Here is a 15,034-nt window from a genome sequence, read left to right on the forward strand (position 1 = left end):
CTTCTTTCCACTCGGTAGGCGCTTTTACCGCCGCGTTGCTCGTATCTTCATTTCAGAGGCCGAACATGTCGGTTAGGCCTCGTAGTACTCTATCATTGACGGGACATCGCCAAAACCCAACGCGAAAATTCACTGTGTTGACCGGGTATCTGAATCCTTTGCATGGTGGACCCCAGCTCGAAGTAAACCAAAACTTCAATTAAAGCCGACGCTTGCTGACGAGTCACAATGAACTTCGGTCCACTCATTCATAGCACGCTGCCACCACCAGCAGCCCAGTACTAGCTCGTGTCAATGCTGCGACACGCTGCTTCCGTGTCGTTGAATATGAGGCATTTGAACTGTTCGATGAAAATCGATTGACCCTCCAGAATGTGTCCGATGTCTCCTTGACTTGCCATCCAAGCTGGTGTGAGACCGTCGAGATCTTGTCTGGCCATGCGAGTCTGCGCGTCGCCTCTGGAGATTCCAAAGCCATGTCAGAAATAGCCATCAACGTCACTATAATGAAAGAGAATGTCTTAGCCAATATGGAGATGAAAGGCGGTGACGGAGGTCTTGATGAGTTACGTTGTGCGAATGGAGACACGACTTACCGACGATGGTTTGATTGACGACGACTCGTCATGCAACTTTAGAGCGTCCAGCCTCTCCTGGTTGTCCTGCGCAGCATCTGTCTCTGGCACTTCCTTAATGCTAGGGGTCGTCGGTGGCTTCGCTAGTCCGGCCTTCATGCGGTTTGCCTGCTCAGTGAGCTTCGCCCATTTTGCCTCGCGTGCCTTCTCTCGTTGAGCAGCAGTGCTCTGCATTTCATTGTAATCATGCGAACATTCGTCGAACAGTTGAGGATTGATCTCCATGAAGAGTTTCATTGCATTGTACACCATGCCATGTATTGTGCTGACCACTGATTAGCCAAGTGGAGGTCGAGGAAAGCATACATACCGGTTCCAATGACCCTTTGAATTCTCATACAGCGGAGCAAACATGATGGGGAGGATGGTTTCGACGTTATCACTGACGAGGTTGCAGAAGTATTCATTGTTCCAAAAATATAGCGCACGCTCTGCCACCTGGAAATGAGGACTCGCGACGGATTTGGCCAATTGGTTGAAAAGAGGTTCCTGAACTTTGGCAAATTCTTGCGGATCCATGACCTCGAAAATATCCTCGACTTCGTTCAGGAACATCACTTCCTTGGTGCTGTTGACTTTCGGCCAATAGCGTAATAGACCAAGAACAACCTAGAATACTGTCAGCATCCCCAGAGCCTCATGAGTCCATGATGACCTACTTCTTCTGTCAACGCCGCGTCTTTCTCCAGAAACTGGACGATACAGTATGCCAATTGGGGATGATACATGCTCAAACTCTTGACTTTGTGAAGCGGAATAAGAACCCTAGTCAAAAAGAGCTTGTGCTCTTCTTTCAGAGGGAGAGCAAAGCCGTTGATGATTGAGCCGAGAATCTCGAGAAGCTCGGCTATGCCGTTGAACCTCTCCGTCTCGTACGTAAACTGGAAGAAGACATTGTTGATGGATCTTCGAATGTAGGACCGAAGATTCAAGAATTTGCCGTAGATCCGGTGAAGTGTTGTCTTGAGAAAATCCCTTTCCCTTGGGTCTTCCGAATCAAACAGCTCGAGTAACTGAAGCACAAAATGATGATCAATGTAGGCTTTAGCAATGTTTGTGTTGAAGTCTTGACTTTCAATGAAACGCAAGAAGAACTCATAGACGACTTGAATGTGAGGCCAAGCCACTTCAAGGACTGGTTCATCTTCCTCGGGATCAAATGCTTCACCCTGTGGATTGACAGGAGGAGGGACAGGGCGGAAAAGGTTCTTGCTAAACATTTCGACGACTTTCGGGTACATCGGCTCGGTTATGACCGATCTGTTGTTGGCAACATAATCCAGAAGTTCGTGAAGGGCCAATCTCTTGATTTCTTTAGATTTCATGTCGGCGGTCTGGTCATTGAAGTCGAAGATGATGTTACACTGATCGATCTTCTGCATGAATAACTCTTGTCGTCGGTTGGGAGGGACTTCATGGAAACCCGGCAATTTCTCCAGATCACGAGCTCTTTGGTCTGATACATCAAATCTCGAGGAATGCTGTCTCTTGGGAGTGCGGACGCCCTCAGGCACATCTTTCGGTGTAGACTGCAATCGGTCGAAGAGGAGGGATTTCTGACCAGCCTTGGGAGGTGCAAGGTCGCCAGGCATCGTTTCAGTGGCACCAGGTCCGGGAATGTGAGGAGCACTTGGGCTTATGATGACGCTTGGAGCGATGTGATGACGGCCCGCGGCAGTTCCAGGTCCGCCGGGTCCATGACCAGAGCCTTGCGACATGTAATGGGAAGCCAGCGAGCCTGACCCTGCGGCAGAGCTAGCATGATGTTGAGCGCTTCCGTGGTTGGGTGTGGCGCCCTCGAGACCCGCGCCCTTGTTCCGCAAATCATTGAGATTCGTCGACGAGGAGGTCGGGGTTGCGGTGTTAGAGCTATTGGGAGATCTAGAATCGCTACCGGGGAGCGTGGTGGATGATGAGAGCGGAGATGCGGTGCCTGAGTTATTCGCATCTTTCTTCTTGGAAGACTTGTTGCTGTCTTTTGCCCTCGACAACTGCTCATGCTAGAACATCAGTGAGTGAGAGCGTTTGGATGGGGACGGCACAAGACGCGGGTATGAGACTTACCACCCTCTGCCTGAAACCTTTCATTTTGCCAGACTCTCTTCGATAGGTATTGGATGTTTTTACACACCAATAATAACAAGGACGTTTGTCGTAGTCGATGCGCCGCCTTATCGATTCTAGGAAGCCACGAGGCTGTTACGTGCGTTTCATCCGAGTCACAAGCTCCGGCTCGACTTCTCAGTAGGAGGCGACGGGTAGTGGTGTCGGAGAATACCAGATCAATTCGACGGGATGCAGTTATGCCGGCAACTTCCTTCTCTTCTATCAATTGCTCATCATTGGGAGCAGCCCTGGCACAGAAGAGGAACAACAACACGGTAGGCCGGTGGAGGGAATGGTAGACGGAAGCTGGGGAGGGTTCGGTTGAAAGACTGCAAGGACTCTAACTCGAGCACGGCGGGAGGCGGGCAGAAAGAATCGATCTATGATCAAAGACGGCGAGAATGGGGGTGGCTTAATGATTTCAGTGCATTGAGAAGGGCATCCATTGAACAGAAGTCGAGGTGAGGAGTAGTCGAGTAGTTGTGCGCAGCGCAAGGTCAAATGCAAGTCAAAGGTGTAGTCGCAGTCGCAGGTTGGCGGGGACGGTGCAGTGTTTCGGTGTCAGTACGCGGCCGGCTTGAGGTGCAATTTAGCAAGTTAGGCAAGGCCAACTTGACCCAGTGGTGCCTGTGGGTGTCAAAGGGGCCTATTAGCCTGGCCACTAGGCTTAGCCAGCTACTGTTTAGGCGGGCGTCACTCTGTTTGGGTGCTCGGAAGAGTTGCCTGGGGTGATTTCTCTGAGATATTCAGTGTACCTGTACCTCGTACTGACCTGTACTTTGTATGTACTCGGTACCGAGTACTCAGTTACCCACTGTTGCTGCCAAGCCCATTGTTAAATCAAGATTCTGTTTCATCAATTCTGTCATGGGGTCCAAAGATAAACCGCCTCCCGAGTCATAAAGGATATATCACCCGAGAGACGAGCGTGAACCAAAACCTTCATGACCCAAGGCACTCTGGGCACTTCCTTGCAACTACCGGCCTTGGTCTTGCCTTCCCCGCGTCACACAAGGTGAGACGCTTGTCCGCTTGTATCCGACAGCTATTGGACCAGTGACGTGAGGTGCGATAATATGACAATGAGAATCGGGCCTGACTAAGAATACAGCTACAGCTCATCGATCAACCACATCATATATCTAGCTTCCCATCCCAGTAGTCAGAATGTCAAGGGACCGACGAATTGCGCCTTGGTTCCCGGTCCCAGCTACCCCGGTTCTTTCTGTTGAACATCCCTGCATTGTTCAGAATGCGGAGAAGGCCATTCGCATGCTCGGGGGGCCTACAGAGATCCTGCAAAGTCTTGAGCCTGGATGGGACAAGCCGCTGGGACTCAAGTTTCAGCCCGATGACCCAAGCTGTCGTGCAGTGCTGTCCTACAACAAGCCAACCAACAATCTGCTACTTAAAGTAACAGTACCCGGAAGAACAGGCAGGAAAAGAAAGCGAGGTTCGGATGAGCCCTATTTCGAATATTCTACAGATTCGCATCCCCGAAGAGACGTCAAATACCTCCTTCGCTCACTGAGGGACAATCGTGAACGCTACCGGGCTGAGATCGTCGGTCCGATTGGCTCTACACACGTCTGGCGTACGATGCCGGACTTCATTTACACATCTAGAGGATCTCCATTTTTGAGCGAGATACATTCCAAAATTCTTCCTCAACAGTACCCACTGCTCAAGCAATGGTCTTTCCCTCAAACTTCTGTTGAAGCAGATACAGAGCTTATTCCTCCTCCGATGCTCTCCACGCAGAACCTCCCAGTCAACTCCATATATCGTCAGAATCCTGCCGCGAAGGCCACTTCCGAACCGCACACAGCAAAACTGGCAGTGGACGATCCAGAGACACCTACACAGTTTTCCACAAGTCAGGAGCAACGAGACGATAAGGAGGGGTCTGATAAGCTCACCACTTGAGCTTGCCAGTCCGCCACAACCGCCTTGAAGCTAGCACAGGCGGTCCAAGGTTCATGTATAAGATTTTTGAGAAAACAAACCGCTTTGCTTGTGCTGGCCAATACTTTCAGTAACTACTAATCTGTCCAGCTCGGGAGCTCATTATGCCTGCGTCTTTGCCACTTGTTCAGAAATTTTGCAGACGCTATTTGCTCGATTGACATGTTCCGCTGCCATGTCGCTGCAAATCCTTTCGGTGATGAGCGTCTGGCATGATAGATCCTAGCCGGAAGAGAAATTAGGATCTCAGAATGTAACAAAAGATTACACGTCAGCAGACAGCTGAGCAAACTGAAGAAATGCCATACAGGAAACTGGCGCGCTCGACCTACCAGGCCAATCCCTACTTGGCAAAATTTTGGTGCTCAAATTCAATTGAAGTGTCCTCATGCTGTGTACTTCGTGATAATGATGATTAATCGTCCAGCAGAATCACGAGGAGCATAGCAATAACCAAACCCAGAAATATGATGTTGGGAGTCAAGTTATGGTTTTACTTGGCGTGTAACCTGTTTTCCAATTATAGAGAATAGTCAGTCTCGGCCTCGAACTTCTGAAAAGGTCATTGCGACGATCCCCTCGGAAGCCCCGTTGCCGCCGTTCAACTTGTCCTTTGCCCCGGCTACGAAGAAACCCGGCGAACTTGCTCGCTCGGTGGCATGTTAGTCAGCAAGCCCCCTGACCGTCCGCCGAGTCAGATAAGTCTTGGCCATCTTGGCGCAGACCGACCAATCATAAAACGTCCCTGAGACGTGCCGAGCATGCCAATTCCTGGCGCCGATGACTCTCTTGAGAGCCCCGCTTATCCCGCCCTTTTTCCTAGGACATGCTTATCACTTGATCATTCCGCAATCCTGTCAATGCACTGAAGCCTGTCGCTGGCACTGTCTCCACGATTGAAGACGATGGCCACGGATTGCCGACCACCACTTCAGGCTATCTCGCCCGCTTCGACGAACAAAACTTCGATATCAGGCCGCCGGCATCATGGCTACAAAAAGATCCGATGGAAAAAGTACGATCCCAGCAAGAAGTCTCCAAACTCAGCTCCGGATCAGTTTGTACAGTGGCAACCCCCGGACTCAGCACGAGACGAAGATCAGGAGGAGACTGTCCATCGCAAGTCGAAATCCAGTGACGCGAGACAAAATCCGCATGCGAAGGCACTAGTCTTGGCTTCTCCAGTTGAGCCTCTTCCACTGAACGGAACGCGCGAGGATCCATTCCTAGTCCTGCCCATCAAATCAACTGAAACGGTCCAAGACACCTTAGACTACTACATCACCATCTGCAAAGGCTTCAACAACAAAAAGTCGGTCGTCCCTGGCCCGGTCAATCCTCATCTATCGCTCTTACTGCCTTATGCACTTAAGCATACCATTCTGTTTGAGTCTATCATAACAGTCTGTCGAGCATCCATCCTCATTTCGCTTGGACGACCGATATGGGAAGACTACGCCTTCGTTCACCACCGTGGCAGCGCCATAGCAGGTCTTAATGAAAAGCTCAAATCGAACGAGGCTACCGACGATGCAGCCTTGCTAACCGTTACGATGCTCATGACTCTCGAGTATCTTTCCGGAAACCAACGAGGCGTGATAATGCATTGCAAAGGTTTGGAGAAAATGCTGGAGCTCCGCGGGCCACTCTCCGAGACGGGCGATCCGGACTCGGAAACCGACTGGGTGAGATTCGTCAGACATGGTCTGATAGCATACAAAGCTCTAGGTTCCTTTGTGACGGGCCAGCCCCCAGAAGTACCTCGCGACTCGGTCGGCTACCTTAGGGAAACTTTCCAGGAACTCCACCTCGATCAACCACTTGCCTATCCCGAAACTCCATTTCCGCCGGACTTATGCATTATCCTCTCTCGCCTTCCCTCGGGAGTCTCCGAACTCTGTCTTGCGTCCCGGATATCTGTGCAGATGATCAAACTCCTCGCCTCCATCTCAGCGGCCACCACGCTCCTAGCGACCGAAACTGTCAGCTACGAAAACCTCCTTGACCGTACCTGGACCCCGCCTTCGGAGTTGCCACTCCCCGATTCGTCCCAGTACGACGAAGAATGGAAGCAAACAATGATTCAAACTATCCTCTCCTCTCTTCAGCGAATGTCGCTAACATCCACCTGCCCGGTCGAATACCACTTCACCATGGGTTTGCTGGCCTATATCTTCCAGCTCCGGGGTCTAACGGCAGTGAACCTCTTCTACGATCCCATCCTCCGCAAATTCATCACCACCTTGCTAACCCACACCAAACCGGCTTCGCTCCCGGAACAAAACTGCCTGGTTTGGTCCAGTATGGCAGTTGCAGGATCTCTTGCCCTGCGGGTCGTTCCCATGCCTGACTCCCACTTGGTTATGGAGCATGCGTTGGATCTTTACCCACAGGCCCGCCAATGGGCTCGCCTGGAAAAGGTTCTGCGTACATTCTTCTATACCAAAGAAATTGGCGCACACTGGAAACGCGTCTGGCAATCCGCCATGAAGAGGCGGGAGTTTGTGCTTGTTCAACGACAACAGGTACGTTACAGCGACGCGAAGATTGACAATGGCATGAATGAGGACGGTGAACCACAAGAGCAAAGTCATCTGTCAAAACAGAATCCGCCGGATTCTCCAGATTTCGACATGAACTCCGAAGCGATAAGGGCACATATCCGCCAACACATCGCCGGCGCGCCGAAGACGATAGCCGAAATGACCCAGGCCATGGGGCTCTGCCCATTTCGGCCGCAGCCGTCATTGCCTTCATCAGCGAGTTCTGCATATACTACGACTGCGACGACAAGCCCGAACACTCTATCAACTCCATCACCAAAAGCGACATAAGAGCCTTTCGCCCAGTATGAAACGAGTCCTTCTCTCAGACGCCGATATTCAGTCTCAGCCCTTACTGGTTTTGTTTGAGACGTACAGAGTCTGCTTGACGAATAGCGGAAATGGCTGCATCCGTTCCTCCGTTGCCGCGAAACCTGCGTCATGATCTCTCCCCAGCTACAGCCTTTGTGCCGGTCCAATGCGAATACTGAGGTACTCCTGCCAACAAGCCTCAGTTCTTCAAGCCGGTTAAAGGGAGGTGAAGGCGGTCTGCAAAGCTTCTTTCAACAAACTGGGACTCCCAAGTCTCGAAGCAAGAGAATCAACCGATCATTCTCTGAAACTGACAAAATCTCCGCTCACATCGTATACATACTACATGGCGAAAAGTCCATCGCGCCTGATCTCCGTGACACCTGGCAGCGGTCTCTCTAAAGATTGGTCCACGTCCTGGACACTCCGCGCAGCGCTATTATTCTCTCGTAGCGCCTAAGTTAGGGCGCTCCCTTGAACCAGCCTGCAGAGTCAGAGCTCTTTGATGATTTGCAGGGCATACATCAGGTATAGTGTACTGAGAATGCTAGACAACTTCGGGCAGCCCACGGTCTGGACCTCTTGTATAGAATGCCAGGAAAGTGTCTCTCGACAGCATCGCGTCTCAGCTTAGCCGGTCGTCTTTCGTTATGTTGCGGCAACCATTTACGCCAGCAAGCAAACATTTCCACCCTGTGTCAACGAGCACCGAATGCACGAAGTCCAGACGGGCAGGGCAATCGAATTTCAAGAGCTCACATCAGGCATTCCCATCTCCCCACCAAACGGAGACGGACTAAATTGATCCACGACACACTCCTCGCACAAAATGTTGAGATGTCCCATCTTCGTCGCCGTCCTCCGCCGCGATGCGGTCATCCGCACCGAGTTCTTGCGACGTGACCAAGTCCCCACACAAAGAACCGTTCGTGGTAATAATGTATACGAGATGCAGAGCCGCTGGCGAGGGGATGATTCCGGTGCTCACCGTTACCGAAGAGGAGGGGGGGTGCGGGACGCCGGTGAACGAAGCTGCCTAACTAGCTATCATCTGAGCAGCAGGCTAGGGGTAGATATGGATATGGACATGGATAATCAATTACTGGGAACTCTTCTCATCTCTTTTTTATGTCCTTCTCCTTGGTTTCCCCCCTTTCTTGCTCCAGGACATGCTAGCAGTATACCACGATTTATCGACCTTCTTTCCATCTTTATCCCCCTGTCTTCTATCGGCAAGTTTGTCCCTCTGCAAGCGTACGTATATACCCCCTGCAAAGAAAGATGCACAAGAGAGAAAAAGAGAAAAGAAAAAAAGCAAAAACTAACTCGTGGATTGTATTTTGGAGTGAGGAGATGCATATTTCCCTCTCTTCGACGTCAAATTCTACTTGACGACGGACCTTCCGTTCTACAGTATTATGTGGTACCGATATGCAACGTATCCAGAATATATCCGGCTCTCTCTTCCTTCTTCCTGGTAAACATTCCTTGGTAAATGTTTTCTTTCTCTCAGGCTAGTCCCTTCCTGTCCAATGTAGTCTTCGCGCCAAATCATACTGCGCGAGATATTGAATGAGGGGCGAGATATGGAGTTTCACATAAATGGGACATATATCCCAAGTACTAGCTTACTGTCTATGATCCGCTCAAGCGCCTTACCGTTATCTAGTCAACTTCTAGTGGCTGTCTAGTCGGCACACATGTCCGAGCTGCAATATGTACTCCGAAAGAATTGAATACTCGAGTGTCACCCGATTTACCTCTGTCAGACACCCAACACTTAGTTCGATTCTCATTCTTGGCTCTTCAGCTCCGCATTGTAGGTCAGCATTGCAGTAAAATATTACGTTGGGGCGGCATTTTTGTCCGAAGCATTGGCCGGTTGCCGAAACTGTTTTTGATGAGCCAAGTTCATACTTGTGCCGCCGATGGCTTTTCAGGACCTGGCGACGCGAAGTTAGGCACAAAAGTCGTTTGAGGCCGGCCGATCGAAGCGGCATCGTCCTGGATGAAGCAAAAAGCTGAGGCACCCGAATCTTCTAGGCTGCCGTCCCCAACGTGGAATAGTCATTCTGTCATGATGGGCAACGAAAATAGATGATATAAGATGTCATGGCAGTTTCCAATGTCCGCCACGACCACATTTCATTCTGTGCTCAAGCTCTTGAGCGTCTCCTGGATACCTTGTTTCAAGGCGCGGTACTGAATGCGTTGCAAAACGAGGGGCGGGTTGCGTAGGAGCTGCGCGGCTCGCGAAAACACTCTGTGGCCGTAGAGCAGAAGCACAACGGCAGTCATCAGCCAAATGAGGTAGACGACCATTGCTGCCATGTATAGTCGCATTCTGACCACGACGGGAATGACTACGCCATCTCGGATTTCATGATACCTGGCGACAATGAAGTTTCGGATCGGTCTTCTTCTGCGTTTTCGCTGGAGGTGCTGTTGCAAGCCTTCAGTCATATGCCAGGCAACCCGCCTGTTGATCTTCTCCCAGGTTACGTCGCAAGTATACTTTCGCGCTGCAGTTGCCATATCCGCACGAAGATTCTTGTTAGTAGAGAGAAGCTTGACGAGAGAAATGTACTGCTCCAGATCGTGGGCAGGAACCAAATATCCAGTCTCTTGGTCTTGGACAATATCTGATGGGCCTCCTTCATCACGAGCAATCACTGGGAGACCACTCGCCATTGCTTCCAAAACAACCAGGCCGAATGTCTCGGTGATGGAGCAGTGAAGGAAAACATCGCCGGTCGCATATGCACGAGCGAGGTCAACACCGGTGCGGAAGCCGGTGAAGATGACGTGCTCTGCCACGTCGTCGAAGAGGCGGTGGATCTGGTCCTCAACTTCGGCACTCATATTGCCACCTACGATGAGCAATTTAAAGGGAAAGCCTTCTTGGGCGAGCCGCATAGCGACCTGGGCCAGGAACTCGAAGCCCTTCTCGGGAGCCAAGCGGCAGACGCAGACCAGGATGATTTCTCCGTTGGGTGCTAATTCCTGGCGGTATGCCTCGTCCCGCTGGGAAGGGTCGAACAGAGTGGTGTCGACACCCCGGCCCAATCGGACCATCTTGTTGCTCGGAGCGCCTGCTTTCTCAAGATACCGGCGCACGCCAGAGGAAGGGTAGAAGATGGTATGGACGGTACGGTGATTGAACAGGAAGCCTTGGACCACCCCTAGCAGCCAGACGGAAAAGCGGGCAACAGGACCCGGGAACAGAATCTCGCTGTAGGCCGACAGATCGGTCTGGAAATTGAGGAGAACGACAGGGGGATCTTGTAATTGGCGGATCTGGAACAGCATTTGAAAGCCGGTGGAAGCAGGACTGGCCAGATATACAATGTCGGGCTTGAAGGTCTGTTTGTAGACGTCATCGAGCTGGAAGGGATATACAACGGTCAGGTCAGGGTTGTATGGCAATTCATAGCCCGGCAGTCGAAATTCAGTGAGGTTCGCACCACTGGTAGGCTTGAGGCGCGACTGTCTGGAATGAGGAGCAACGATGGCCAGTTGGACGCCATTTCTGCGTAGGTATTCGATCAACATGAGGGTGGTTCGGCTGACGCCGTTGACAGGGCCCAGGGATTCGGTTGCAAGGAGGACTCGCTTGCCCTTGAGATAGGAAGGAAAGGCATCTCGTTGGTCGGGCACCACAGCACCCGCTCCTGCTGCTACCGTTGGCGTTGTCATGCCATTGCCGACGGCGGTGGTGGGAGAAGAGAGCTTTACTTTCTCTTCACCGGTTCGCTCCTCGACCCCCATCGTGCGGTGCTGTGCGGTGCTGCGCGGTGCTGCTGTGCTACTAGCGCCGTGCGCAGGATAAAAGATTCTCCGGTCTCCGAAAGATGTTCCGGGGCGCAGTCTGCCCCTCTTCTTATCGCTATCGTTACGTTCTCCAGACTCTGCTTATCGAACGCCGCAAACCTCGAACTTCGGGCTGGTGCAAATTCGCTCGACCTTCGTTGGGGAGAAAAGAGCAGAAGAAAAGTGCGTAAAACTGGGTGACCGGCAGACGCACAATTAGTCACTTTGCATTCGAGCTCCAATCCGTCTCTCAGCCTCCGGTTTGGCACGTGTCACTCTCTCTTGTCCTCTCTCACTCTCTCTTTCGGCCTTTTTGGTTCTCCTGGTTCTCGCCCTCGCTGTTGCAATCCCAACGGGCTTCTTATGATTCCATCTTGTAAGACTCGCTGTGCTCCCGACTTGTTCTCTTTATGGACTTGATCCCCGGCACCCTCGTGCCCCCTCGCAGCATGACCTGCCCACCCGACAAGATTTAGGCCGACGGTGGCGACCTTGCGCAGAGTCGAGTCGGACGCGTAGAAGACGCTGACAGCTCCCACGTGGGTGGAAGCGCTGAACAGCAGGCTTCCCGACCATGTTGACAGCGTCCAGTCGAGCATTTGCAGCACAGTCTGTCGCCAGCCACTCAGATGTGCTGGATGACTGCGCGTGCTCGGGTGCGTTTGATACAGTCGCCCTTTGTGTTGATTCCCTCGCGCCCCTCGCGTCCTCACACCCGCTCATGACCATCGCAATGCCCATGACCATGTGAGTCCCGTTCGAAGCTTCACCACCTTTGCCCCGTTTTTCGTCTTCCACCCTGGTGAAAAGTCGGATCTTGTAATTGCCCTGCGGCGGCGCCCTCGCCTTTTCTTGAAGCCAGGCTTCTCTTATCGGGGGCTTGTTAAATTCGTCGGTGCTGGTCACCGCCATGCCATGCCACACAAACCGCGCTCATTGCTACATTAATATGGCCTGATTCCCTCGAGTCTCACGTCTGCCCGCTGTTCTTCTCCTCCGTCTCCCAAGAAAAGCATCTCTCGCAGCTTGTTACCGTCGTTGTCGCTATGGATTTCGCGGTGCCCTCGCTCGTCGGCACTTCTGACGGCAGCTCCTGTAACGACTCCACAGGTCTTTTGACGCCGGACAGCAGTCCCTTATTCCGCCCCTCACACCCCAAAGACTCATTCGAGACGCGACTCGCTCACGCTTTGGAAGAGCCCAAAAGGCGCAGACTCGATCCGCCCTCAGCCCGCGCCGAGAGCCCCTTCGTCCCCTCGTTTGCGGATCTGTTTGCGCCTGTCCCCAGCGATGTGAGGAAAATCTGCGTAATTGGCGCAGGTTATGTCGGTACGCACATGCGCCCACTCCTACAGAATGTAGTGAGGCATCGAGGTGAACTAACCGGAGCACGCGTCTTCAGGCGGTCCTACCGCAGCAGTCATCGCACTGCACAATCCCAAGGTGGGCGTCGAGGTGTTGGACAGAGACCAGCGACGCATCGAACGATGGAACTCCGCTCACCTGCCGATCCACGAGCCAGGCTTGAACAAGATTGTGCGATTGACAAGAGACGGGGCAATTATAAAGGAGCCCGGCGTCCGCAAATCCATTTCGGACGACCGCAATGGCGAGTCTGACTACGTCTCCAGACGCGGACCGAACCTCTTCTTCACGTGTGACACCCAGGTCAGCATCTCCACCGCTGACATAGTTTTCCTGGCAGTCAACACCCCTACGAAAATCACGGGCGTCGGTGCAGGGAGAGCGACTAATATGACGGCTCTTGATGGCGCTGTCAAGGATGTGGCCTTGTATGCGAAGCCCGGCACTATTATTGTTGAGAAGAGCACGGTGCCCTGTGGAACCGCTCAGCGCATCAGGAACACGGTAAGTGACCAGTTTGACGCGGGCTGCAAAGTGGGTTTCTGACGGGGATGTTGCCAGCTCGACGCACTGCGACCGGGCGTGCCGTTTGAGGTCCTATCAAATCCCGAATTTCTGTCTGAAGGGACAGCGATCAAAAATCTCATGAAACCGGATCGGGTCATTATCGGCTCGTCTGGCACCCCCTCGGGCAAACTGGCAGCTGATGCGCTCGCTAGTCTGTATGCCGCATGGATTCCCTCGTCTCAGATCCTGCAGATCAATGCGTGGTCATCAGAGCTTTCCAAGCTTGTGGCCAATGCAATGCTCGCACAACGGATTAGCAGCATCAACTCCATCAGTGCGATTTGCGAAGCAACAGGCGCCAATGTAGAGGAGGTCGCGAAGTCCATCGGCCTGGATACCCGGATAGGACCGCAATTCTTGAAGGCCGGCCTCGGTTTCGGGGGCTCTTGCTTCAGGAAAGATATTGCCAGTCTCACTTACCTCGCCGAATCTCTGGGTCTGGAAGAAGTGGCCCATTACTGGAGTCAGGTCAACTCGATCAATGTCATGCAACGCAATCGCTTCGCGAGAAAAGTCCTCAAAAGGTTCAACGAAAATCTGTTTGCAAAGAAAATCACGTTGATGGGATTTGCATTCAAAAAGAACACTAGCGATGCGCGCGAGTCTCCCGCTGTGGACGTCATCAGAACTTTACTCGACGAGCAACCTGCAGAAATTGCCATTTTTGATCCTTATTGTGACGAAGATGACATGCTCCGAGAGATTAATGCCGCCGTCAGCAACACGCCTGGTTTTGCAGGCGAAACCTCCTCCGTGAAGATCTACACCGATCCATATGAGGCGTGTATGGAATCGAATGCCATACTTATCATTACAGACTGTGACCAGTTCAAAAACTCACCTCAAAGGCTTCGCGGCAGCAATGCATCCGAGACGAGCCCACCCGCCAACAACCCTGCGAGTACATGTCCGTCGCCGAAACAGCAAGAAGATGACCATCTAGGTGCCAACTTTGCAAACTACAGGCTCGCTCCTCAGCCCGATTGCGTGGCCAACTGTCCCGACTGCAGATCAAAAGCCAGGGGGCCGATTTCCACCGACCCCGTCGAATGGGCTCGCATCGTCTACAGCATGAGAGAGCCGAAATGGATCTTCGACGGCAGAGGCATTGTTGATGCTAATGAAATGGAGAAGCTCGGAGGTGTTCGCGTCGATGGTATTGGGAAGTGGCGGCCTGAAGACGGACAGAAGCGCTGCTGGTGATTCTCCGGTCCATTTGAGGCAAGCCAGCCTCGATTAACACATACGTTCAAATTGTTTCCGGCCTCGAGAACCAGAGATCCGGTACTAGGACTCGAGGCCTCCATGCACAAATGTTTCACCCCATCGAATGCCTTGCTACATTTCAGAGTCCATGTTGTCGGCAGGAAAGCCACATAGCTACAAGATGCATATCCGGCGTCGAACTGCAGTCCTTAGGGTCGAAGGCGTCATCCTCACCATTCCTGACCCAATTTCGTCACCCAACACCGTATCTCCCGGTTGCTTGGTCCCCACGATCATATATAATACATAAAACTCCTCGGAGTCGGCAGTCAGACAGATAGAAAGACCACTTAGACGTATATGAAATGCCTATCATACGATCAGTACGACGTCTTGTCCGAGGATCTTTGTTGAGGCTGTCTAGGTAATTAGGCAGTGGGACTCACAGGTGTTGAAAACTAAACAATTACGGCCGAGAAGCTTGGAAGCGGCGAATTGAGCAGTCTGAAGCGCTGACCCATCTTG

At 52.2% G+C, this 15,034-nt stretch overlaps 6 protein-coding genes across 6 annotated transcripts; 3 read left to right on the plus strand and 3 right to left on the minus strand.

Moving 5' to 3' along the window:
- Positions 1-566: 566 nt before the first annotated feature.
- On the minus strand, positions 567-2,723 carry Z519_06532 (uncharacterized protein; the record flags this gene model as incomplete). Its single annotated transcript, XM_016764272.1, has 4 exons — positions 567-900; positions 946-1,244; positions 1,295-2,635; positions 2,700-2,723. The coding sequence occupies 4 exons, from the start codon at positions 2,721-2,723 to the stop codon at positions 567-569; spliced, it is 1,998 nt and encodes a 665-aa protein (XP_016619354.1).
- Positions 2,724-3,908: 1,185 nt separating this feature from the next.
- On the plus strand, positions 3,909-4,667 carry Z519_06533 (uncharacterized protein; the record flags this gene model as incomplete). The annotated part of the gene is made up of 1 exon (XM_016764273.1): positions 3,909-4,667. One exon carries the CDS (start codon positions 3,909-3,911, stop codon positions 4,665-4,667), a length of 759 nt encoding a protein of 252 aa, XP_016619355.1.
- A 944-nt stretch (positions 4,668-5,611) lies between these two features.
- On the plus strand, positions 5,612-7,540 carry Z519_06534 (uncharacterized protein; the record flags this gene model as incomplete). The annotated part of the gene is made up of 1 exon (XM_016764274.1): positions 5,612-7,540. The coding sequence occupies one exon, from the start codon at positions 5,612-5,614 to the stop codon at positions 7,538-7,540; it is 1,929 nt and encodes a 642-aa protein (XP_016619356.1).
- Positions 7,541-9,706: 2,166 nt separating this feature from the next.
- Positions 9,707-11,329, minus strand: Z519_06535 (uncharacterized protein; the record flags this gene model as incomplete). The annotated part of the gene is made up of 1 exon (XM_016764275.1): positions 9,707-11,329. The coding sequence occupies one exon, from the start codon at positions 11,327-11,329 to the stop codon at positions 9,707-9,709; it is 1,623 nt and encodes a 540-aa protein (XP_016619357.1).
- Positions 11,330-11,643: 314 nt separating this feature from the next.
- Positions 11,644-12,283, minus strand: Z519_06536 (uncharacterized protein; the record flags this gene model as incomplete). Its single annotated transcript, XM_016764276.1, has 2 exons — positions 11,644-11,982; positions 12,041-12,283. 2 exons carry the CDS (start codon positions 12,281-12,283, stop codon positions 11,644-11,646), a joined length of 582 nt encoding a protein of 193 aa, XP_016619358.1.
- Positions 12,284-12,417: 134 nt separating this feature from the next.
- On the plus strand, positions 12,418-14,506 carry Z519_06537 (uncharacterized protein; the record flags this gene model as incomplete). The annotated part of the gene is made up of 3 exons (XM_016764277.1): positions 12,418-12,700; positions 12,774-13,240; positions 13,298-14,506. 3 exons carry the CDS (start codon positions 12,418-12,420, stop codon positions 14,504-14,506), a joined length of 1,959 nt encoding a protein of 652 aa, XP_016619359.1.
- Positions 14,507-15,034: the final 528 nt, after the last annotated feature.

Source organism: Cladophialophora bantiana (assembly GCF_000835475.1).
Source record: "Cladophialophora bantiana CBS 173.52 unplaced genomic scaffold supercont1.9, whole genome shotgun sequence".
In the NCBI taxonomy this organism is placed as follows: domain Eukaryota; kingdom Fungi; phylum Ascomycota; class Eurotiomycetes; order Chaetothyriales; family Herpotrichiellaceae; genus Cladophialophora; species Cladophialophora bantiana.